The following is a 26,760-nucleotide window of genomic DNA, read 5'->3' as shown; positions in this document are numbered from 1 at the left end:
ATGACTTTGTAATTGCTGAAATAATTATTATCGCTCAAGTTTAGTGGAGATTATTGCTTTTTCTTTCCAGGAGGCAAAGTGTTTGCAAGATTACTCAGTCTGTGGCCTTGTTGTTTATTCTTACACCATTTATTTGCTCCAGATTACGAAGAAAGAAAGCAATTATGTCTTAATTATCTTATATAATTTGTGAAGAAAGAGCAGCAGAGAGATTCTCTTGCTTATTTTATGTGATAAGTACAAGGAAGTATTCCTGTGTAGTAATAAAAGTTGAAAAATGAGGCTTTAGTGAAATGGCACTAAATGCTAATTGCTCTTTAAGTATGATCATTCTAGAATACCTAAATACTAATTTGATTATCAACAGAACTTTGCTCAAGATCCTGGTAATAACCAAGTTAGTATATGCTACCAAAATATTTACCACAAAGTGTATGGTAAAGAATTTGGCATTGGTCAAAAAGGACAAGGGGCACTTAGGTGGCTCAGTCGGTTAAGTGTTCAACTCTTGGTTTTGGCTCAGGTCATGATCTCAGGGTCGTAAGTTCAAGCCCCCTTCCCCATCCCATGCCCCCTGCCAGCCCCTGGTCTGGCTCTGTAGTCAATGCAGAGTTTGCTTGGGATTCTCCCCCTCTCCCTTCCCTTCTGCCCCTCACCCCACTCTCTTTCTCCCTGTGTCTCCCTCTCTCTCAAATACATAATAAAATCTTTAAAAGAATTCTTATTTTAAAAAAAGAAGGACTAACCATGGTCTTCAGTTTGTGAGAGGTAATATATACCATACTTGATAGGAGTGTCTCTATCTTAATTAAGGGTTTTAGCTGGTATGTATAGAAGAATGAAATTCAACCATTCTCTCACACCATACACAAAGACAAACTTGAAATGGGTGAAAGACCTCAATGTGAGGCAGGAAGCTACCAAAATCCTAAGGAGAACATAGTCAGTAACCTCTTCCATATCGGCCACAGCAAATTCTCTCAAGACAAGTCTCCAAAGGCAAAGGAAACAAAAGTGAAAATGAACTTTTGGGACTTCATCAAGATCAAAAGTTTCTGCACAGCAAAGAACCAAAAAAACTGTTTCAGTCAACAAAACAGAGGCAACCCATGGAATGGGAGAAGACATTCACAAATGATACTACAGACAAAGGGCTGATATCCAAGATCTATAAAGAACTCCTCAAACTCAACACCCAAAAACAGATAGTCATGTCAAAAAATGAGTAGAAGACATGAACACACACTTCTCCAAAGAAGACATACAACTGGCCAACAGACACATGAAAAAAATGTTCATTATCACTAGCCCTCAGCGAAATTCAAATCAAAACCACATTGAGATATCACCTTACACCTGTTAGAATGGCCAAAATCAACAGAATGAGAAACAACAAGTGTTGGAGAGGATGTGGAGAAAGGGGAACCCTCTTACACTGTTAGTGGAAATGCAAGTTGGTGCAGCCACTTTGGAAAACAGTGTGGAGATTCCTCCAAAAATTAAAAATAGAGCTACCCTATGGCCCCACAATTGCACTACTGGGTATTTACACCAAAGATACAGATGTAGTGAAAAGAAGAGCCATCTGTTTTCATAGCAGCAATGAACACCCAGTGTTCATAGCAGCAATGGCCACAGTCGCCAAACTGTGCAAAGAGCCGAGATACCCTTCAACAGGCAAGTGGATAAAGAAGATATGGTCCATACATACAATGGAGTATTATGCCTCCATCAGAAAGGATGAATACCCAACTTTTGTATCAACATGGACAGGACTGGAGGAGATTATGCTGAGTGAAGTAAGTCAAGCAGAGATAATCAGTTGTCATATGGTTTCACTTACTTGTGGAACATAAGGAATAACACGGAGGACATTAAGAGAAGGAAAGGAAAAGTGAATTGGGGGAAATTGGAGGGGGAAACGAAGCATGAGGGACTGTGGACTCCGAGAAACAAACTGAGGGTTTTGGAAGGGAGGGAGGCAGGGGGATGAGGGAGCCTGGTGGTGTGTCTTAAGGAGGACACGGATTGCACGATGCACTGGGTGCGGTGCATAAACAATGAATCTTGGAACACTGAAAAAAATAAAATTAAGATGTTTTTTAAAAGGGGGTTTTAGCTGGGAGTATCAATAGGTAAGCTGTGTAGACCAAGGACAAGAGGGTCATCTGAGGAATTCAGACCTGGTCCAAAAAGATAGAAACCCACCAGAAATGTCTCAGAACATCCGATAATCTAAAGGTACTTGAGCGAGACCTGGCAACAATATTTAAAAAGGCATGGGGCTGGAAGAGTTAGTGGCAGGAGAGCAGATAGAAGTCACTATAGTAACCCAGATAGGGTTAACAAAAGCCTGATATGAGTAACCTAAGAAAAATAATAATGAGAAGGAAAACTTGAAAGAACTCTGGGTGACTTATTGAACATTAGCACACAAAGCAAAGTCTAAATTTGGGCATGTACCGGTTAGCAATAGCTTGGTGGGGGGAGATTCATTCATTTCATGTTGATATTATTGATGTAACAAAAAGCCCAGGGGAGGTATGATCAGAGCTGGTCCAAGAATTCAAGATCGCCATTGAGAATCGGGCCTCTTGCTGGGTTTCCCAGTCCATCTTCCTTGCAGTGTTGGTTTTTCATCTTCATATTTGTCTCTTTGAGGTCACATGACAGTTGCTGAAGATCTAAGCATCAGATCTTAATCAGGAGCATGAGGGCTGGCACCAGAACATCTGCAAATGGCTAGTGGGTTAACCAACCCTCTGTACCTGCCACAGATGGTTAAATACGGAAATGGAAAAGATAAGAGGTTTCCTTTTCTATTTGAGGATATGATCTAAATTTAGGTGTAGACATCCGAATTAACAAGAGAGCGCGCTAAGTGGACGTGTTCGTGGGAGTATAGGTTTCTTCCTTGTCACATTTATCTCTTCCCCGAATTCCTCCGTATCAGGTAGGGATCTCCCGTGGTTACCTCTTGCCTCTCCACTGGTCTTCAGGGATATGGCAGTGGAGCCTATTGGGTTTCATTAAAAAAAAAAAAAAAAAAAAAATAGAAGAACAAAGATTGTGACTGTTCCCTGAATGAGTTTAAAGTTCCAGGAAAGCAGAATGTGTTTTGTTCACTGAGTCACTGTGTTTCCCCGGGGCCGAGTGTGAGGTGACTAATCCATCCCTTCTCACAGCAGCTTTGGGAACACTCAAGTCTCGTTTGCTCTGAGGCAGCACCACAGTTTTTTAAAAATAACTGTTAGAGCTATACAGCTGTGGTTTCCTCATTTATAACATTATACTGAGTGACTCTATGTTTTGGGGGACACAGGGGAGGGAAAGAGAAAGATTTTCAAAGAAGGCCTTCATGCTACCATAAACAGCATTTTTTACCGTGCTGTCATTTGTACCTTTCTCCTCACGTTTCCAAATGTTTCTATTTTCACACAACTAGCTGTTGTTGGGTCCCAGGCAGTTCACTGTAAATCACACTGCTCTCAGGGCACTGGGACAGCTCATCCTCCACTCCCCCCTCCCCAAAATATCCCCTGCTTTGGTTCTCTCTTCGTCCAAGGAACGCTTGCCCAGTGAGAAAAACTCAGGGTAGCTCCTCAAAAAGCAGATCCTAACCCCCCCAAAAGTCACTTGGCTTGTTTGGAGGGAAGGGGCTGCTACTATTTGTGAAATGCGTGCCACACACCAGCCGCTGGCATACATATTCTCCATCAAGAATTTTGTGGAGGCTGCGCCTACCTCAGAAGCACAGGTTATCACAAACCTTTGCATCCAATGGCAAGAACAGGCTCCTTGACTCCAGGGGTCCCTGAACCCCGGATAAGGAGTCCTGCACTGAGGTAGTGGTCTTCAAACCCTTTTGATAATAAACCCTTTCTGGAGTGCTTGGGTGGCTCAGTCGGTTAAGCATCTGACTGTTGGTTTCAGCTCAGGTCATAATCTCATGGGTGATGATCTCATGGGTTATGGAATCGAGCCCCGTGTAGGGTCCCCGCCTCAGTGGGGAGTCTGCTTGAGATTCTCTCCCTCTGCCCCTCACCCACACAATCTCTCTCTCTCTCTTTAAAATAAATCAATCTTTAAAAAAGCTTTCAAAAACAAAAGCATATATCCCAATTGTTTGGGGATATTTACTTATAAATTACATGCATGTGCTACTCTACTAATATGTGTATAATAAAACACTCAAAAACTTTGATCTCAAAAGGATGAGAAGCAAACAAATATCAAAAGGGCAAGTATTTTTCCCACCCCTGGTGAATGCTTTTATTCATGCCCTAGATGCATGTGTAGACACACCCCACTTTAAAGCCCCTTTCCCCAGTGCCTACGGTCCAGCATCTTGCCGCTGGACTTCCTACAGCATCAAGCTCATGAAGCAAAAAGCTGAATGTACTACAGCAGAAAAAAAATGCTAACCCCCCCGAGAAAAATAACTCCCAACATTCTGTGACTAAGTAAGAAACTGCATCTGTTCCCACCTGGTATAAAAGAGAAGTAATCCCAGTAAGGATTGCTTAGCAGAAGAGATCAATGGAAAAGCTTTGACCATTCCCACATAAAAGAAGCAGGTTTCCTATTTGAAAAATAAAAATAAAAAGCATCCTGCCCTATATAAGCTTTCAGAAGAGTCACACTGCACTTAATAAACCAAACTGTGTTGTTCTCTGAAGTCACAGAAAGAAATGCAGCTCGAAACCCAAGAAGAAGAGCATTGGAAGGTTGCAGGGCATTCTAGAAACAAAAGACCTCTGCACCTTTCTGGCCAGAGTAAGTCCTTTAACTTGCCTGCTTCTTAGAATCCTCAACTCTTAAATGGGGATAACATGCCTATAACATAGCTGGAACGTAAGTTAAAATTCAAACATGACATTAACAAGGGTGAAATTGTTCTGTAAATTATGAGATGCTATAGAAGTGAAATAAAAACGTCTCTTCCTGCTATAAAAACAAAAGCTGAGTAATCGACAAAGTAACTTACATATATATGCCCTTCTAGGGTTTATTCTAGAGAAATCAGTGTGTAACTTAAATTTTTGGAGCCCACCCCAGACCCTTTGAGACATGCAGATGATATCTTTCTGTTCCAGTTCCCAATCCCAAAGCCATTGCCAGTGAATCCTGTTGGAAGTGTCTCATGGAACCATCATCGTGAACTTGCACCTTCCGCAGGGGCCGTTGCAGTGTGTTTTGTATGGAGGTCATGTCTGCATCCCCGCAGTGAAGGCAAGCGGGGTCGGGGAGCTGTGACAGCCCAGGCAGGGGCTATGGCCCCACAAGGTTTAGTGCGGCCTCCCTCTGCTTCTGTGGAGAAACTTTCCATCCTTTCTGCTCCGTAGACATCCCCGCCTAGGATGGAGCAACTGTCTCAGCAAATGAAAGGTCACTGAATGAGCTCCGGATGCTTTGGGGACCTACATCCCAACCTAAAGCACCTTGTGTCCAGGAAGCATGGGCCAGACTTACACAAACATTTTTAAAGCTTCAAAATTTATTGCTGTACATTTTCGCATAGCATTTACTATGGAAATACTAATAGTGCAAATATTTATTTTGGATTTTGTAGCATTTGAGAGATCACAAAGCTTTTTGATATCTTTTGCAATCATTTATGAAGATCTATTTTATTCAACTTATCTTTAAAATGCAAACAAGTAATCTTATATTCAGAGAGATGACATAATGCTTTCTAGATCTCTTTTCTAGGACAAAGAAATACACTGGAAGTCACCGGGGGCGCTCCTTCCCTCGAAAATACATCCATCTCACAACACCTGTCCACTCGTTCATTTACAAATTCATTCAACAAATATTTATTGACAAAACTGTTATGTGCTGGGCACTGTGCTAGGCTCTGGGGACATTAAGATGAAAAGATGCAATCTCTGCTTTCATGGTGCTTACAGTCTAAAAGTAGAAACAGACATGCAAACAAATTTACAATACAATACAGTAAAGTGCTTCCATGGAGGTATTTACAAAATGCAGTGGGAACCTGGAAGAGGGAAGAACATCTGCCTGGAGAAATCAGGAACAGCTTCAGAGAGGAGGTAGCCACTGAGCTGAGACTTGACCAACAACCGAGAAGTTGCCATGGAGACAGGCAGGCAGAGGGAAGGACAGGTGCAAAGACACAGAGGCCCAAGGGGCACTGCAAAGGACTGAGTAACGCGGTTTTTCTGGCGCTGAAGGGGCGGTGGGGAGAGTGGCAGGTGGAGCCAGACAGACGGAGCCAGACAGACGGGCGGATTTCAGACCATGAAGAGCCTTTTGATCATTCATCCATTTATTCAACAAACATTTATTAAGTGCTTACTATGTGCCAGGCACTAGGCTAAGTGCTGGGGTTGAAACAGGGAACAAGACAGACACATCCTCGCTCTCATGGAGCTTACATTCTAGTAAGAGATAGACAAACAGTTAACAAATAAATACAGATGTGGAAGACTATTCTACAAAGGAAATAAACAGAGTGCTGAGGCAGAAAATGAGTCTTGGGGGGGGTGGAGAGTAGTTACAGTTATCAGAAAATGCCTCTTGGAAGGGACAGGAAACAGACATCTGCAGGGGTTATAACGAGAGCAAGCCCCAGCGGAGCGCTCACTATGCACCAGGCACTGTGCTAAATAAACACTTTATAAACAGCATCTCGCTTAGTCCTCACGACGACTCTATGAGGTAGGTATTATTATTCCTATTTCACTGAGGAGGAACGGGCTCAAAGAGATTAAGTAACCTGGCAAGTCACACACATGGCAAAATCAGGGTTCACACACAGGTTCTCTTCACTGCAAAGTGCTCACTCTTAAAAAGTTGTTCTTAAAATAACTCTTAAAAATTACAGAGAGGTGTGCAATTTTGAGTGTGGAAACGATACAGTCACGTTGGTTTTGAGGACCACTCTGAGGACCACACGGAGGAGAAAAGGGAGCAGTGGAGAGAGAAGGAGAGGGAAGGCAGGAGGGAGCGAGGGGCGAGGGGCGGCAAGTCCAGAGGAGAGGCGAGGAGGCTGGATGAGGCGGTGCTTGCGGGAACGGAGCCGAGACATGGGAGTGAGAAGTGCATCTAGCAGTTCTAACGGGGCTGATGGGACAGGGAGCGGCATCTAGGATGACGCACGGACGTCTGCCTTGAGCAATTGGATCAGAGGACTTGCTTCTACCCTAGTTAGGGAATGCAAGATGGTGGTAGATTTGGGGGATAAGATAATGAATTTCATTCTGGACATGTTGTCCTGTGGATATCTTGGGAACACCTGGATTTATGAGATGGTCCCAGTTGGACACCATGTAATGGCTTTCATACCGTGTTCTCTACCTGAGCAAAGTATAGAAGAACAAAAATCAAAGCTGTGTATGTGTGTACATTGTGTTTTTGCTTTTACAAAAGCTGTTCATAAAAGCATGTCTATCTTGGTTGGATAATTTTGTAAAAAGAACATGTGACCCCCAAGGTGAAGTTACCCCAAGCTTGATAACAAAAGAGAACTCATGAACTTGGGGAAGTCTAAGAAAAGCCTTTGGACATCCATTCTAAGTAGTTACAACAGGTGTTAAAAAGAAATCAGTATAACCTCCTACTGCCAGCCCCACTGGGGCAGTTTGATGGGCCCAGGACATGCCTCCTTGGCCAATGGTCTGCCCAGCGTCTGCAAGCATCCCTCTCATTTGCCAGCGAGACTGCTCTGAGGATACTAGTGGCCTAAGGCCCAGAGATCCAAGTGGAACATAAATCAGGAATTCCAAAAAGGTGTTATTTACGTAGTTTGGCATAAGGTCCAGAGAGACAACAGCCCCCACCTAGCCAGATGTATTGCTTTGACTATTTTCTCTCCCTTCCTTAGGAACGGGAAGGGTGCTGGAGGTAGCCGTAATAGAATGCACATGTGACAGTTACATGGACTTGGTCACACTGGGGACCACATCATTTCTGGGTCTAATGTTAGTGAAGAAGTACGTATACCTTCCCACAGAAAGGTATTATTTCTCAAAATGTATTTAAATTTGCTAATGAACACTCCCCTCCTTTTCTGGGCATCAGACTAACTTAAACATGTTTTGATTTGAAAACTCACTTAATGACGTTGTGCCAGTTCTAGTAATTTAGGTATCAAGGAATTCAAGCGGGAATGAAGTTACACTGAGGAGTTTCAACAACAAGATGCTAATACTGTGGAGGCCAGGTACTGATTAGAAAAGTGCTGCGATCTGGCTCACGAAGCACCTCCGTCTAGAAAGCTGCCTCTCTCTGTGGCAAAGTCTAACCTGCACCTGCTAACTCGCAGGGCCAGTGGACATTAGAAGATCCAAAGTGTCCTAGAAAAAAAACGGCAGACGTGGACCTGGCAGTACTATCTGGAGGGTACCTGTGTACCTCACTCATGCCCAAGGGAACAAAATGCTTTATTTTTATAGAACTAACAGAAGTACTTGTCACAGGAGAAAAAAAACACCACACATACTAGATGGTAACTTAGAAGTCAGGGGAAAGCAGCACGTTTCCACGCTTTCCGGAGGCGAATTTCAAATGCATGAGCTACTCTCCACCTCCGTTCGAGACCTAAGGCCCAGGGATCACAGCTGATTGTAAATCAGGAATCCTAAGGGGCGAGGCTACTTATTATGTGTGCTCTTTAACAGAAAGAATTCCAATCAGTCTGTGAATATAATCATTTATTTGTCTTTACAGTGATGATGGAAGAATGTACAGGTGTCCTCTTTCAATAAAGTATAAAAATCTGTTTATATACAGTGAAGTCACAATAATCTTTAATTGGGAGATTTATTTGGTGCTCCTGATTGGTTCATATTAAAATAGGGGGGAAAACAAATATTTCACGTTAAGTGCTACATTTCCAGTAGATTGCACCTGGCATCAAAAGCTCAGCTTCATCTTAAGGGTCCTGCTTGAAATTACAAAAGTCTAATTTTAAGTCCTAGGACTCAAAATAAACATCATTTTTTGAATAATAGATATATACATCAAAAATACATCTAAAAAGGCATTGGTTAGCGCTATTAAAAAGCTCTATGTGCTCGGGTACGTTTTTTCTTACAAGCAAAACCCAGTGGAAACGCTTTTGTTCAATTCTAGAAATTTGCTCTTGGGGAAAGTTGGTCGAAAGTTACCTGTAAGGAAAAACAAACAAACTTAAGTACTGCAATGATTTCTCAGGTGAGGTCAGCAGAACTTTAAAAAAGTACTTAGAAGCTTAATTTCACTTAGAACCACATTTTTAAAGCCTTAACATTTAGTTACAGCACTTTGCACATAAAAAAAGTTTCAACATATCCCCTCATTATTTCAAGTGCTTTAATAATAAATTTATACTCATGTCATTTTCAGAGAAATCAAATGTATAGCTTTGTATGTGACACAAGTATTTTCTATCTATAATTAAACCTGTATAAAAAGAGAAATCATACAAATAAAAAAAGAAAACCGTAACAGACAGCTAAATCCAAACAGGTTTTTTTGCCCTTCTTCTTATTTTTTCTTATTAACATAGAATGTATTATTTGCCCCAGGGGTGCAGGTCTGTGAATCATCAGACTTACACATTTCACAGCACTCACCATAGCACATACCCTCCCGAATGCCCATCACCCCGCCACCCCTTCCCTCCCACCAAACACAAAATTTTTGAGAGAATTTAGAAAAACGTCAACTAAAAAAAAAAAAAAAGAAAAGGAAAAAAAAAAAAGAAAAACGTCAACTAACCATGATTTATTTTACTTCGGAGCATTTATGGCTGACAAGCACTGAAGCCTTCTCATTATTTAACCTGGCTGATCCGGTATGGAGCAATTGCAGATAGGACTATTTATAGATCTGATCCTGTATCCCATTTGTAGCTAAATATTTTGACACCTTTGGTTTTTATAGTTTTCTTCTTCTTGCAAGCACTCCTAAAATTTTGATAACCTGGGTACCTCGTTATGACTGTAAAATTTTAACACAGTAAATCCCAACCAGTTATTGAGGACATACATAAAACAAATAAATCAAGGCCCCCGTTGCTAATAAGAAGTGTGAGGGAGCCAAGTCACGATGAGGCTGACAGACCCGAACGGAACTACGTGGTGCTGGTTCCACCTCTTACAGCCATGTGACGAGGGCCACGGCCTACCCTTTGGTCAAGCCCGGTCCTACCTCTTCTGTAGGTTATCATGAACACGTAATGAAGTCCAGCAGCAGTGCTCTAGTTTATGAAACACTTCAAGTGTACAGGAATCTAAATGAGTCAGTTAGGCAAATTTAATCTTGCTAATTAAGGAATGCTTCTAATTCTTCCACAACCTTCAAGTCCACTAGCCTGGTCTAATAATACCATTCTCAAGTTTGCAGTGTGATACATACACTATGAAACTCTCTCTACCCAACATGCCTAAATAACGGCTATAGTAAGTATATATTAAAAGTCTAATGACTCAGTATTAATTAGTTTGTTCCCACCATTAACCACATTTGTGCAAGGCAGTGAGCAACGCCAGCTTTTATATGAGCAAAGTGCCTCATCCCTGACACATGCTTGCTCACATAACTTAGGGTGCCGCCTTGACATGCACCTGCAAAGTCATCTGCGAAGCCAACAAGGGTCTAGTGAAACCGCAGTTAGATGATCCTCGATTGTCTTAAACTGGTTTTAGAAGAGCCTGAGAGACAACAAAAAGCTGGAAAGCTCTGAAGAAGAGGAGGGCTTTTCTAGGGTCGGTTCTGAGAAAGCACAGACACCATCCTGATGGCCACCGCGCGTTCCAGAGACAGTGTGGTGGAAGCCCTCAGACGAAAGAAACACGGCTCAGGCCTCCCTCCGAAGGATTTGACAAACACCAACCACACTCATCAGAGCCCAAAACATACCCTTGCCAGAGCAGAAAACAAGAATTAAGATGAACATGGCGTCTCCCTGTCCTCAATAAGGGGGAAGAAAAAAACTTAAAATAGCACTGAACTGGATTGCAACACTCTGTGTTCAGAAAACGGTCACCAAATGGTGACACTGTCACTGAAGATGTAAAGGAAGGCATTACAGTTATTACCTGATTTCTTATCCCTGCGGCAGGGGCTGCGCTCCCTGAACTCCCACAAAGGCACAGATGGGATGGGGTGGTTGTGTGATCCGTGAACTCGGCCTCCCCGCACACAGTACCCCGTCTGTGTCTGTACCAAACAGGCCCCTGGCCCTCCCCACAGTGGTTCCAGGGAAAAACCTGGAGCCATCCACGCCACTCTCCCATGTCCCTTCCGCTCACTCACCTGATCCACTTGATTCTGTCTCCAAATACATCTCAAATGGACCTTTGCTTAACTCTTTTTCTCTGCACCCACTGCCAACACGCCTGTGAAGCCATGTCTCTCTCGCTGCCAGACTACAACGGCCCCCACCGGTCACCCTGCCTCCAGGCTCTCCTGTTCCCATCCTCTTTCTCAGGGAGCAGCCGCAAGGGTCTTATAACCATTTTTTTAAGCTTTTTTTTTTTAATTTGACAGAGAGAGACACAGCGAGAGAGGGAACACGAGTAGGGGGAGTGGGGGAGGGAGAAGCAGGCCTCCTGCTGAGCAAGGAGCCTGATGCAGGGCTCGATCCCAGGACCCTGGGATCAGAACCTGAGCCGGAGGCAAATGCTTGATGGCTGAGCCACCCAGGGGCCCCCACAAGGCCCTTATAAATAAGCAGATCTCATCACCTTCCTCAGGCTTCAGTGGATTCCCACTGGCTTTGATGTTAACCAGTAACCCATAACGCGAAGTATGATTCGACTGACCTCTTCACGTTCTCCCAACCCTCCCCAGATTACATTCTACCTGTGAAGATCGCTTTTCTGTTCCCTAAAGGCAGCAACTTCTCCTTGTTGTTTCTTTTGACGGGAACCCTTTCTACCCAGACTCTGGCCCAGGGCTGCTCGCCCTTGAGACTCAACGTCAATGTCACCGCCTCAGAGAGGCTTTGGTGACCCTTCACATCATACCAGCTCCCCTGCCACCGGCTCTCTGGGTAGTTTTGCTTTTCCTTCGGAGCACTTATCACAGTTGGTAATTACGGAGCTATGTCAGCATTTGTTCAATACAACTATACACTAAGTTCTGTGAGCACAGGGACTGCGTGGTCATGGCCACCACTGTGTCCCCAGAACTAGCACTGAAGGTAAGAATGACTAGTGGGACGAGGGGCAGGTCCCCAGACTGAAAGGGACAGGCAGGACAGGTCCCAGAACACCTGGAGTTAGGACTCTCACTCTGTTCCTTTTCCCTCTGTCTCTCTTTCTCTCCCTGATACCCTTCAGTTTTGGCTTCAAAGGACACAAATAAATAATCGACTTATGGGGAGCACAAAATAAGACAAGACCCACCAAAGCAAAGCAGGATGGCAGTTGGAAAGCAAGATACCGCACGAGCCCTTGGGGACTTGACCACAACAACCTAACGAGAAAATACAGCCATCAGGACACAGCCTGTGACACTCACGTGAGCTCACAATAGGGTCCAAGTTTGTATGCTGTAAGGTAAATTATTTATTCTCTTATAAAATGACCTTCCCATTCTTTCTGTATCAAGCCTGCGCTGCAGAGAACCTAGAAAAAAAGAGGGACTTTGCCTACCTTACAGCCATAATTTTAAGGAGGGCACAACAGACCCCAGAAAGAGCGTGGTGGGGGCGACAGCCACCTTCATCTCCTGCAGCCACTGCCCCCTACCTGCAAGAGTCCTTTGTCCCTTCCCCTGCCTGTTTCTAAGGACACCTTGCAGGTTTTCCACCTGGCATTAAAGAAGGAGGTTAGATCCCTTGCAAGTGGCTGCAGGGCCGTGAATGTCTGCATGTCAAGAGGACGAAAGCACAGGATTCTTAAACAGAGAGGAGGCCAAAAACAGTACCTGCCTGTCTCTGCAGCGGAGAAGCTTTTTTAGATTCGGCTGAGGCAGGCTACAAAGGCCAAAAGCAAGAAAAGAAAACAGCTTCGGCTGTAAGTGTCTCTCTCTCTGCTCCTAGTTTACCTGATCATCTTCTTAGGCTTCATCTCCACTGTCCATTTCAATATCCATCTCTTCCGTATCAGCAGCTCGGGACAGGATGTCTGCCATCAGTGCTTCTTCCAATTTTTTGCGTACTTGCTGTACTCGCTCTTCCTGTTTCCTTTTATAAAATACAGTAAAAATACACTGATAGTCTGGCCAGTAGTGGGAATATGCAACTGGTACTACAGGTTATCTTTAGTTCAAAATCATGAAAATTCCTGAGAAGAACACATTTCCTTCTCCCCAGACTTTGCAAGACTTTCCCCTACGCCCACAAAACCAAACTGCACAGAAGGTGAGCCTTGCCAAAAAGAGGGATATTTAGATAAGCAGGTATTCCACACCTCACAGAGAATTCTGGTAGGAGTAGATTTAGCTCAGTGACTTTTTCTTCAACTTCAAAAACTTCAAGATTTGGGGTTATTGTTATAAAGGATATTAGAAATAACTGGAAAGCAGGAATAAAAGAAAGAAATTATAGGAGAATAAAGAAGAGATTTTTTTTCACCTAAGCAGAGAGATGGAGAAAGTGAAGACATGACTGAGATTGGCATTCCTCGGCTATGTTAGGGAAGGACAGACAGAGCTCTCTCCCGGGTTCCCAGGCCTGCTGAGAGCAGCATCATAAAGAAGCCAAGACCACAGGACCTTATTTACCATGGAGAGAAACTGAAGGGCATCTCGTTGAGATGAGTGGAGTGTTTAAGAACATGCCACAAGTTTCTCTGTGTTTGGGGGATTGCAGTGGAACCTCAAAAGTGAAAGTTAGTAATACCAAGTCATAAAAGAAAAAAAAAAAAGGTTCTGAACCATTTGATGGGAAACAAAGCACAGGAAGAAAGTCTATTGTTATGTACTTAATGTTTCAAAATCAGAAAAAAAAATTCAGTCGTTCCCTGACAGTACAAGAGAGGGATTCCCAAAATAGTTGTTTTTGTTTTTGTTTTTGTTTTTGACAGAGAGAAATCACAAGTAGGCGGAGCAGCAGGCAGAGAGGAGGAAGCAGACTCCCCGCTAAGCAGAGAGCCCAATGCAGGGCTCCATCCCAGGACCCTGAGATCATGACCTGAGCCGAAGGCAGAGACTTAACCCACTGAGCCACCCAGGCGCTCCCCTAAAATAGTTCTAATGAGCCAAGCCAGTAAATAGCAATTCACATCCAGAGCCAAGAGAGGAGGCCAAGAAGAAACACAAGAGAAGGGAAACAATGGGAAGTTAAGAGTCTTAGAAAAAAAACAAGAAAGGGAAAGAAGCAAAGGTACGGGTAGAAGCATTAGCCCTGACTTTCTAGTGGGACAAAGCACTTCTTGAGACCAGGGGAAAGGCAGTTAGGATGGATCTCAAATGGGAAACGGAACAGTAACAAGTAAGAGACACAACAAGGAATACTGAGGGTTCCACAGTCGGGGGCGGGGAGGGGGTGATACTCTCTATTGATATTGAGGAAAACAAAGCACAGCACTGCTCAAACCTGGGAACGCACAAGGATAGGAGGGGAACATTCTGGAAATTGGTGCTAAGATTCACTGAGTATGTGTACTTCTTGTGTCCTCGACCATTTGTAAAGTTACATTGACTAGATTCCATCTGATCTATTTCATGAGACTCTGTCCAAGGGGAAAAGCTAACAGAAATCACATAGGCACAAAAACCTTAATGTCCTCTGTACCCAAGTCCAAAAACAGCACAAGGAGTTAAAAGGTATAGGCTTCCACTGTTTATTGAATTTTCACAAAGAAGGAGACTGTCACTGAGTTAGTCTGAGCTCTCTAGCCTCTGTAGTATTAAAAGGAACTGGAGTTGAACAGATTTTTATATAGTTGGAGCAGGGTCAAGAAGAACACACTGTTTATTTCTTACACAGTTAGTCAGTCTTGCCTCTGGCCTTGTGACTCAAGGTTTATGACAAATGGCCTATCAGTCGCAATTGCAATCTCTCACTCCTAATAAGAGAGTATGAGAATCTGCGCAAGTGCCCTAGAGTAATCCTGTTAGGGAGAAATAGAGCAAATTGTGCTTTTGGCTGGAAAAGTATATCTTAAACTCTAATGTTTGCTTGATTCTCTTTTGTCTTGAGCATTACTTCTCATACTTATGGAAGCTGAAATTAAAGCATTTCCCCATTGGGGCAGGAAGAATTCTAACATAGCCCCTGGCCCTGGATAGACTCCTTAGTATAATCCCTTCCCCTTAAGGATAGGCAGAACTTGTAAGTAGGCCAGGCTATCCCTCTATGACTAGGTTACTAATCGATAGACCTTGAGTTAATCAAAAGAGATTATCCCAAAGGGCCCAGCCTAATAAGAGAAACTCCTAAAAGGGGTGATGCCCTTCCTGGAAAAAAGTTGGGAGAGGGAATGTGGAGGGGACTTCAGGGCAAGGAACTGACATCTGACTCTAAAGCCTGGGAACAGCCTATCCCACATCCAGCAAGATACTCAGAGGCTCCAGTCCTACAACTAAAAGGAAATGAATTCTGCAACAATCACAGGAACCTGAAAGAAGACTCTCCAGAAGGGAATGCAGTCCAACCAACACTTTGGTTTCAGCCTTGTAAGACCCTAGGCAAAGAATCCACTTGTGTCTGGCCCAGGCTTCTGGCCTATGGAACCGTGAGTGGTTGGGTGTTGCTTTAGGCTGTTAAGTTTGTGAGAACTTGTTACTTATATTAAAAAACGAATACAGGGACACCTGAGTGGCTCAGTTGCTTAAGCGAGGGACTCTTGATTTCAGCTCAGATCTTGATCTTGGGTTGTGAGATCAAGCCCCACCTCCAGCTCTGAGCTGTGGTGAGTCTGCTTGGGATTCTCTCCCTCTCCCCCTCCCCCATTTGCTTGAGCTCTCTCTCTCTCTCTCTAATAAGTAAATCTACAAACAAAAACAAAAACAAAAAACAAAACAAATACAGAAGGTGCCTATGTGGCTCAGTTTGTAAAGAGACTAACTCTATCTCAGCTCAGATCTTGATCTCAGGGTCATGAGTCCAAGCCCCAAAAACAAAACAAAAAAACCCCAAATACATCCATGGATGAAAACATTATCAAATATGCTAATATATATATACACACGCACACACACACACACACACACACTTGTCTGCATATATATATGTATTTAATAGTCTTTAGTTAAAGGTTTAATATAAACAGAATATTGGCTGCACGATTACAGAAAGGGTAAAAGTTCCATGTGCAGTAATTTATTTAGAAACTGCATTAATTCAATAAGAAATATTTGCTTAATAATTTCTGTTACTACAATTAAATCAGATGGAAAATTTGTTAAACAAGTTTACCCTAAAAGGAAATCATGCAGTTCTGGCTTTGAGATTTCCCCTACCATCAAAAGATCTGCTGTTGAAGCCATCAGCATTCCCATGACGTCACTCAGAGGCCCTCAGTCAACACCCGTGATGACCTGGCAGAACCCCTGCTGATTAACTGGGTATTCATTCCAAGACAGGTAAGAACTTGTCTCCAGAGGAATTTCCTTCCTCAAGGGTAAGAATAAGCCAAAGAGCAAGGTGACTCCTCCCCGTGATTTTACATTTTGTTTTTCTTTAAAAATAAAGCTGATCGTAAATTCCACACAATCAGTAAACATGAATGCAACTTTGAGCTATGTTACATCTTTGCAAAAGGAGCTACTTTAAAACCCAGGAAAGGCTTTCCAATTACAAATGTAGCTAGACTCATTCATTTAAAAACATTTTCATGCCAACTTTTTATGGATTTAAAAAAAAATACAAATACAAAACATATTTTAAAATTATATGATTCAAAAGTGCCACCTGCTGGTTTTGTCTAGGAATAATACTCCAATCAAACCTGATTTAACATTCAGAGGGTAGAAATAGTGAAGCAGACACACTGTCCTATTTTTAAAGAAAACACAATACACTACAGTCTCATTATAAGGTAATGATACTCAAATTTATAAATCCCATATAAGAATTTCTTTCTGGTCTTAATATCTGAAATAGTTTGCTTCTTTTGAGCACATTTTTCTAGGCATTACCAATCTGGACTGTATGTTTTCTTTTCACTATTTGCTGCTGAAAAACCTAACTTGTGCAGGGCGCCTGGTAGCTCAGTGAGTTAAGCCTCTGCCTTCATCTCAGGTCGTGATCTCAGGGTCCTGGGATCAAGCCCAGCATTGGGCTCTCTGCTCAGCAGGGAGCCTGCTTCCCCCTCTCTCTGCCTGCCTCTCTGCCTACTTGTGATCTCTCTCTCTGTGTCAAATAAATAAATACATATTAAAACAAACAAACAAACAAACCAAAAACCTAACTTGTGGCCCCATCTTAGGAAGCAGAAGATGTTAAGAGATGCAGCTTGTATCCTTGCCTGTCTCCTGACTCTGCTTTACTGCTTTATGCTTTACCCTTTGCTTGATCTTTGCCATTTGGCTTCTCATCTGGCTTTATTGTGTGCGTGTGTGTCTTTGAAGCTACCTGAAATCTTTACTTGAAACAAGATGAAGCGGAGATAAATAAATCTCTAAACTGAGCTTAAGAGAGTAAATATAATCAGGATAAGCAAACGGAACTCTAAAAACACAACTCCGCTTAAAGCAGCATGGTTGGGGGTGCCTGGGTGGCTCAGCGGGTTAGGCCGCTGCCTTCGGCTCAGGTCATGAACTTGGAGTCCTGGGATCGAGCCCCAAATCGGGTTCTCTGCTCAGCAGGGAGCCTGCTTCCTCCTCTCTCTCTGCCTGCCTCTCTGCCTGCTTGTGATCTCTCTCAATAAATCTCTCTCAAATAAATAAAAATTTAAAAAAATTAAAAAAAAAAAAAAAGCAGCATGGTTGTGATCTGCTTTAAAGAGAGACTGGTCTGCAAAGAAACCAATGCAGGAAGCAATCACAAAAGGCATCACTGAGTGCGAGGGATACTTCATAGCAGAAAGCCAGAACTCCCAAGTGCAGAAGACACTCAGTAACAATGTGGAGAGAGTACAACCTATGGGTCCTTCGGATACCACGTGACACTTCCACCTTTTTCCAAGCATGTATTTGTTTTAAATGTTCCATATCACCTTCTGTTAATTTCACAAAAGATCTGTTAAAATGTATCCAGTGTAAAGAACAAGCTTTTGAAGCTATGTTACATGGCCTTACCTAATGTCTTCATCTGTGACAATGAAAGCCTTGCAGAGGGGTTGAGATGTGTTCAGCCAAACAGCGGGGTTCTTTTCCACAGCAGCGGAGGAGACCTGCCCTGTGATTGGTGCAGAGCTGGTGTGCAAAGCGCTGGCAACAGCAGATAAGAGGGTCTCATCATTACTACCCGGACCAACTCCTGCAATTAGAAATATATACCGGCTAAATTTTGGGAATTTCTAGATGCGCTAAGCAAATCCTACGTAACCTAAAACAACTGATATTTTTATGTTTGTCTGGAATCATATATTTAAAACTGACACAAGCCAAAGAAGTAAAGGATAATATCGTATCTACTCATAGTTACAGTATACCAAAGAATTCGCATTAAAAGAAAACAGTAACAACAGACTCCTGGGTGGCACAGTCAGTTAAGCATCTGACTCTTAGTTTCGGCTCAGGTGATAATCTCAGGGTTGTGCAATCGAGCCCCACGTGAGTCTGCTTCACTCTCTCCCTCTGCCCCACCAACCAAAAAAATAAGTAAACCTTAAAGAAAAAAACAGTAACAAAATGGCTGAGCAATTCAATAAAACTTTACCAACTTCAAAATACATTTTCCAAGCCAACTTTTTAAACTTGGCTACATTTCCGCAAGCAGGGTCAACTATTTTAGTGATCTAAATGCATTCTAAAGTCATATTATACCCAAGTCTCCCTATTAATGTATCCCTAAAGTCCTAGAATAGTTTCTCTTACAGTTTTTAATATTAATTTCTACCAATATCTCCACAATTTTCTTTGTTTTGGGACTTCGAAGGAAAAGCCAATGCAAGCATGTTCTACCTGTAGCTTTCACATCTTTTTCAAATGCCAAACGAAATATCCAAATTAATAAAATAATTGCATACCTTGACTACTTCTAGGGGACTACTGGTAGGCAACATGGCCACATTTAAACGCATTGCTTAAAGTCCTAAACTTATTAAACCAGTTAAAGCAATAATTTTCAAGAACATAGAGGGATAACATAATGTCATAACCATGAATGAGGAGAAATTTTGAGCAATCCACACTATCAACATTTAGAAGCCAAAGTTCTAATGCTTGAGAAGCAATGCTTCTCTATAATTGGAATTAACATGGGAAATGACAGGCACACTAGGTAACTGAGTTCTACAACTCAGACCCCACTTGCTGCTGTTACTAGACCAAGGTGCACCTGTTCCCACGGCTACAGGCAGCAGGAGCTGGTGCAGGGAGAGGCAAGAGTTGTTAGCTGTTCTTTAGGTAAGAGGAAGAGTGAAAGGGCAAGTGCTGGAGCCAGATGCTGCTTTGAGCAGGAACCTTGAGAAATTCTGCCATTCAGCTGCATTTGGTTCTAAAAGCAGCACATGGGTTAATTTATATGATGAACCTAACCTAAAGCCAAAGTTTTTAAACAGAAAAAAATCTGAAACATCCCTGCAACACACAAGCTTTTCAGATCCATTTTTCCTGGGTTTACTAAAACACAAAAGGAACATCATCCAGCGAGGCATCCAATCCCCCAGTGTAAAGACCCTGTCTTCATCATTTCTGATTCCATAGCAGCTAACACAGAGCCTGGCACACAGCAGGTACTGCCCAACTGGATTTGGATAATACCTTGAAGACCTTTAGGTAGTTCCATGGTTTTTATAATTTGTTCTGTTACATCTGATGCACTAAGTCCTTGTAGCCTCTTCTCCCAGAAAAGCTGTAAGGCAAAACAGCACTTGTTAATACACATTCCTGGGACAAGAAAGTAGCGCATCGATGCTGCTGAATGATGAAATTGAGATCATTTCAATAGTTTCCTAATTTCCCCATTTTTTTCCTTATAGATACTAAATGACATTCCAAATATGAATTATTTCAACACATCACAATTCTTTCAATGATATTAATCAAAAGACGTTTTATTTTATGCAATCTACTCAATTGTTACAGTACTACAGATTTTTATATGCCATATATTACTACGTATAGTACTTCATAAGGTCTCTTCCAAAGAATATAACTTGAAGCTTTAGAGATTCATTTGGTATGAAAATTTAATGTTACAATGTATGAGGGAAAAGAAAACACATTATGTAATACCCCTTCATCCAATATCATTAGGGAAAAAGCTCCTCCACCTGTGTGACTTTTCTACAATACTGAAGGTTACGCTTTGGCATACTTTTAAGGGGTAAAGAGCCAATTTTAATGGAAACGTCTCTAAAATGTTTTGCATACTCCCTTGCTCTTTGAAAAGGGTGTCTCTTTCATGAGCGACTTTCCCCGTTGTGTGGAGCCCAGGTCACTTTAGTCGCTCAGTGGCCCTACATCCTCATTCTGGGCTCGAGTCAGCACACTGAAGGCTCCTCGTACTCCATGGGGCCACTGTGGAATGCAGTTGTTCAGTCAAACACTAAATGGTCCAAGACAGTTCTGCTGTTTGCTCTTATAACCTTCCTATACTTCATATTCTCTCCTAGTTAGTTATTACTTCTCAGTAATGTCATTCATCTGTTCCACAGGTATTTACTGAGCTCCAACTAGGAGCTGCACTGTGGACACAGCACTAGATGAAATATACTGTGTCTTTGTCCTCAAGCCTTATCTCTTTCCTAGGCTCTCTCTTATTTACTGCAGCCCAAAAACAGATACAGGAATTCCTTAGGACTCCATGTACCTGTCTTTAACCCTGGACACCTGGGTCCTGTCACAAGTAGGTACAGAAAAAAATATTGAATGCCCAAATATGGAGTAACAGGACTCAGAGTGAGAATCTTGAGGGACCCACAAACCTAAACTGAAACCCCAGCTCTAGATGTCTAAACCTTCCATTGCCTCTTTTGTAAAATGTGACAGCAATGAGGACCGCATAAGATTAACGTGGAGTCTAACAAGGCCATATCCGTAAAGAACCTGTCAGGGAGTAGGCGCAAGGTTTATCATATTTACTTTTAGCAAATTGTGACCACTCTGAGGGCTGATATTTTGACTCTGAGATATATGAGAAATGCCAGGTAATTGCCCTCCAGATAAATGCAAGACACAATAAAATCTCCTTATGGCAGAAGAGTAGTATGTTGGATCTCTAATAACCCCCCTGCGAGCACCAAGAGTGACCTGCAAAGGAACTCCTCACTCTCTTCTCTATGGTAACAACTCCTTACATCTCCCTATAAATTATGTCATCAGCAGAAAACATGGTCAACATATATGAGGACACGAATGCATTAACCATCATGGGTGAACAATAGTTAGGTGAAGGTAATAGTTCATAAATGTGATAAATGTCCCAAGAAACCCCACCTGTTATTTACTTTCTGTGGGAAATAATATCATCTATGATTATCACAGCTATGGAAACAAAAAAAAAAACAAAGAAAACAAATGCCAGTTAATTCCTAATGAAAAAGGAAAAAGTATCTGGAAGAATCAGTGAGTATGAGATTAGTAAGTGCTTTTATAATGAAATTATAACTTAATTTGCAAAATAAATCAACACTACCCAAAGTATGGAAGTTATGTACAGATATGATCACTAATATTTTACATAAAATTCCAATTTGAGATATCAAAAGTTCAATTTTTTACATTCTACAATTTTTCACTCTCAATTTCTAAATTCCTATTAATGGAAAGGGTAATGATACAAAACTTAGAAAGGATTATTTTGCAGAATAAGCCTTGAACTGAGAAACACATGCATGGCTCTAGATTACAAGTCCTGGTATCATCACATACCATCTGACAGCCCCCAACTGAGCCTGGAGTTGAATCAGATACGCACCGAAAACCTCTCTATAAATGAAATGCTTATGCCACGAAAATGGAGATACATGGATTTAGGTGTGCGTATGTATGTATGTTGAACGTGTATTTCTACCCCCACTCGTGCTCCCCAGAGGAGGCGGGAGATGTGGGAAAGGCCAGAGAAGGAAGAAAAGACTAGTTGATCAAAGAGGACGCACGGTGGGTACAGGTCACCAGTGCCCTGCTCTCCGTCCTTCCCACCGCTCATTCAACACTCATCAGCTCACCTAATTTTCGTGAGAACTGAAAGTCTTCATGAGATAGATGTCTCTTTACAAATCCGTATCTTGCTAACTCACTTCCCTACATTCATTTCCTCAGGCCATTATCTGTTTTGTTTTGGGGCTGGGAGCTTCTTTGTATTTTAAAATATTTTCTTAAATTGACATGGGCATTATGCCCCGTGAAAGAAGCTAGTCTTTTACACACTGGATGATTCCATTTCTATGATATTCTGAGGAAGAAAAAACTATAGGGATAGTTGCCAGGGATTAGGGGTGGAGGGAGGGTCTGACTAAAAAGACCAGCACAAGGGAATTCGTTGGGGGTGCTGTCACTGTTCTCTGGTTTTTAATATATATGAACTTTCTCCAGCTGCTAGAATGACATTCCTTTATTTTCCCAGCCAGTTCCTTAAGGAATGACCACTATGCAGACTCCATCCTCCAGGCCCATTTCAACGTTATTACCCCAACCCTTTCCTCATTTCACCAAATTTACTTTAGGAGGTAGTCAGCTCCTCTTACCAAATTCAATGACCTTTTCTCTTGACCTCTGATCACTTTATAACCCTGCGTGCTGTGGAGAGGTACAGGGAGGGGAGAAGTCTTCTTCCTAAATTTAAAATTTCCTGACCCGCTCATTTGTGAATTCCTTGTTTATACTAGGTGACAAATCGTGGCCATCTGGAGTTCTTATTACATTCCTTCTCCAGCCACTAAAAGTCCAAAGACAGACAGACTGACAGAAAGAAAGAAAGATAATCTCCCTAAATTTGTAAGAAGCCTCCCTCTACCATAGCTATCCAGTCTCTTCCGTCACACCTCCAGAAGCACTGTGACTTTCATAAATCCTGACCTACCCACTGAAAGTCTGATTTCACCTGCCAAATCCATTGATATTCTCAGTGTAACCCTGCTGCCTGATGTGAGGCCAAATAATCAATTTAACATTTTAAAGGAACAGTGATTTAATATTTACAGAAAATCCCAAAATTTGCTATCAACCTCAGTTATTATCTCTCTTTCTAATCCCCACTAATTAGAGTCTCCAGATGCCTCTATACCCTGGTGTGGTGTTTGTTTGTTTGTTTGTTTGTGTCATCCTCCAGCATGTAAGAAAACTGGAGAGCTCCAATTTCGGAGCTTCACATTATATTGCCAAAAATCTGGGCAATGCCCTGTCCAGCTGATTAGCTGATAGAGAAGCAGAAGCTGGGATTAAAGGTGATCCCAAACCACAACAGTGTCTAAAATATCAGTGACAGGGTCTGCATGGCTTTGAAGGAACCAGCTTTCTGGACACTGGAGCTCATCTCCAAACCTTTGCTGCTCACACAGACAGAGGAAGTACCTCTACCCCACCAGCGGAATTGCAGATGGGTGTACTTCGTCTATCTCAGAGTCATCGGGGACAAACAGGATAGTGTGTTATGAAAGCTACTTCTTTAGTGAGAGGATCAATCTGTTTTCTGAAAATAAGACCAACCCAGATACAACTATAGTAGCATTTTCTTTTCTTAATTGCTGTGGATTTAACTGGGACTTTGGGGGATTTGTTCAACTTGGCTTCCAGAGGATATCCAAAGAAGAGGATAAGGAAGAAACAGGGATTGCAAAGGAACTGCTCAAATCACATACAAACATACATCCCTATTCTGATGCACTGGGAACTTGGGCTAGTTATGTTGATTAGTACTGCCCTCCAAAACCCTGATATATGTACTATGAAGGAATCTGCTTTTCTGAGGAAGTCAGGACAAGATGGTTTACTGGAAAAAAGTAATCACAGGATCAATCCAAATTCAACAAATGTTCTTTTAGTACCCATTATGTGTGAAGTATTTTGCTAGGCCTGGAGATAGTTACTAGGATAACTGGCAATCGCTGACCTCTCAGTGCTGTTTGGTGGGAAACTAGCAAAACGCTACAAGGTAGACCATGACAACCACAACAATGCAGATACAAACTTAACTTCAATTTGGGAGAATCTTGGAAGGCTTTCAGGAAGAGGCAGCTCTTGAAAGAAATGTGTAAGCGTTCTACAAAGCAGCAAAGTCAGCCAAGGAAATAGCTTAAGCAGGCAAGGATGGGAGACAAGAGTACCAATCAGTATTTCTACGTGTTCTCACACAGAGGAATAACCACAGCAGCTTATTTTAAATGTATATCCCAAGGTCTCAGCCCTAGGGATTCTGTCCAGTAGGTCTGGGTTATGGGGCCAGATTTATTATATACAGACATATGTATATGTCTTAGGTGAGTCTGATGCAGGCCCAGGGATCTCAGTTTGAGAACTGGTTTGGTTTGTGTTGAAAGAACGGTAGTGCACACATAGGGCTGGTTTATACTGATCACCAAGATCTCCGAGTTTTATTCCTGATTACAACAGAAAAGTAAAAAAGTATATTATTCTACTCTGTCCTTGCAGAGAACTGGAGGAATATATTTGCCTTTCTCTTCCTCACTGCAAGAAGATATGTGTCAAGGTATATTTAAGAGCACATCAAATTGTTCAGGCATAGAGAAAGGGCTGACCCAAAGTTCTGCTGATGCCCGGTCACATTCTCTTGGTGGAAAAGAGGAGGAGGAAGAGGACAACCTACCACTTACCCACCACCAAGCCCCATCCAGAGGCCTGGCCCTGTGCTCAGTGCTTTATGTACAGAAATCCAGCGACTCTTTCCTACAGATTTTTGAAGAAGACATTATTAGTCCCATGTAGAGTCACTTACCAAGGGTTGCATAACTAGTCAGTGGTGCAGCTGGAATTAAAACTCAGGTCAGTGTGATCAAATGGTCTTGATCTTAATAATAACAGCTCTACAAGAGCATTTACATATTTGGCTCTATGTTAGATCAGAAGGTAACAGGCCTCAGACACTTCCACTCCTGAAATCACAGGCCGACAAAAGTTTTTAAAAATGCCAAGGAAACTGTCGAGTTACTCTTAATCCATTTGCCCACTAAGTAAGACTGTGTAAGTCATCAACTGTAGGCAATTTGTGCTGATACCTGCCTCCTCTTTGGGCAAAATTAAGAGACCCAGGCTTGTAATGTTTAGGCTAAAGCTAGCATGGAGTTTTAAGATACCAAACCATAATTTGGGGAAGCTTACATGATAAAACCCAAAGAACCGATGTTATATATATTCTCTGCAAATTAGCTTTCTTAGGATTAATTGCAAGTACCGACCCCATTGGACATCAAATTTTTATTTGGTGGATGGAAATTAAAGTCTGAGACCCCCTAATCCAAGAAAATGCTTTCAGATGAGTCCCACTAACAACAGAGTGGTAGCAGGCATTTCATGAAGCAGGAAGGGGGAGTGATTTAGTGAGCATACAAAACTGAACACTTTTGAATTTTTTCTATAAGAATACTATTTTAGTATTTTAGTATTTTAGTTATTTAGTATAACTATATTAGTATTTATTTCTCATGAAATATTAAAAAGCATGTAGATCAAATATACCAGTATTATTTTCATCAACCCTTATATTTAATTTGAAAAGCACCGCTGTGCCTGTGTATTGTTCAAAAAAAATTCACTGATGAAGAGAAACTGACCTTCTGTTTATACTCATAACATCAACTTGACAGTAAATTGTCAAGGGCAGGAAGGGTAGGAAGGTTAACTTCTGAGTAGCAGAGTGACTGGTAGTGGGCTTGAGTTCAAATTCTTGCTTTGTCACTTACTAGTTTTATAAAGTTAAACAACTTAACCTATCCACTTACTAGTTTTATAAAGTTAAACAACTTAACTTATCCCAATGTCATTTTCAAACTCTAGGGAAAGGGAAAATAAAAACGATCTTAAAGAGTTTCAGAAACTAAATGAGGACGTTTTACAAACACTTGAACATGCCCAGTACAGAGCAATTATCATCTTACTACATTTTTCAGCATACTGATAATATAATAGCATTCGATAGGTAAATGGACATCTTATTAAAATTAATAAATATAAACAAATCAACAAATTATCCACTCTGAAAGAGAACTATTCATACATGAAGACTGAGCACCTGCGCTTGAATCTGCCCTTCCCTCCCAGATTTTCAGCTGGGGTTTTCTTTCTACAAATATCTTAAAACTCCTCCTTTTCCTCCTCTCATCCAAGCCAGACTGCCTCTCACCTAGACCAGAGTTGGTTGGGAGAACTCTGGTGAGCAGGACCAGCCACATAATTTGCAAGACTCAGTGAAATGAAAATGAAATCATGAAGTCCCTTGTTCAAAAAGTATTAAGAATTTCACAATAGCAACAGGCATGGGCTATCCTAAGCACGGGGCCTGTGCACCCGCACCTACGACATCCAAGGTGGGAAACACAGTGCTGGGGGAAAGGAGAAACTGGCAGGGAAAGGAGACCCCTGTGCCATGCAGCAGGATATAGGAAAATGCTGTGATATAATCTCATTCTGTGAATTTCATAGAAGAAGGAAGAAGACGGAAAATAGTTCTGGCTGGGCCTAAGCACAAAGGAACCTTCCTATAATTCCCAGTTAAAATAATGCAAGGATTTTTCTTTTAATTTTATTTATTTATTTGGTAGAGAAAACACAAGTAGGCAGAGAGGCAGGCAGAGA

At 41.9% G+C, this 26,760-nt stretch overlaps 1 protein-coding gene across 1 annotated transcript in view; it reads right to left on the bottom strand.

The window, feature by feature from the left end:
* Nucleotides 1–8,660: 8,660 nt before the first annotated feature.
* MBD2 (methyl-CpG binding domain protein 2) overlaps nucleotides 8,661–26,760 on the bottom strand; it is a 67,898-nt gene continuing 49,798 nt past the window's right edge. The window contains exons 4-7 of the mRNA XM_032311414.1: nucleotides 19,771–19,861; nucleotides 18,142–18,322; nucleotides 13,003–13,141; nucleotides 8,661–9,134 (exon numbers count right to left, since the gene is read on the bottom strand). Of these exons, the coding sequence (XP_032167305.1) occupies nucleotides 13,015–13,141; nucleotides 18,142–18,322; nucleotides 19,771–19,861 (399 nt within the window). The 3' untranslated portion in view covers nucleotides 8,661–9,134; nucleotides 13,003–13,014. The remainder of the gene's footprint in view (nucleotides 9,135–13,002; nucleotides 13,142–18,141; nucleotides 18,323–19,770; nucleotides 19,862–26,760) is intronic.

Source organism: Mustela erminea, chromosome 13, assembly GCF_009829155.1.
Source record: "Mustela erminea isolate mMusErm1 chromosome 13, mMusErm1.Pri, whole genome shotgun sequence".
NCBI lineage: Eukaryota > Metazoa > Chordata > Mammalia > Carnivora > Mustelidae > Mustela > Mustela erminea.
The sequence above is the reverse complement of the archived record's forward strand: the minus strand, read 5'-3'. Positions and strand labels throughout refer to the sequence as shown.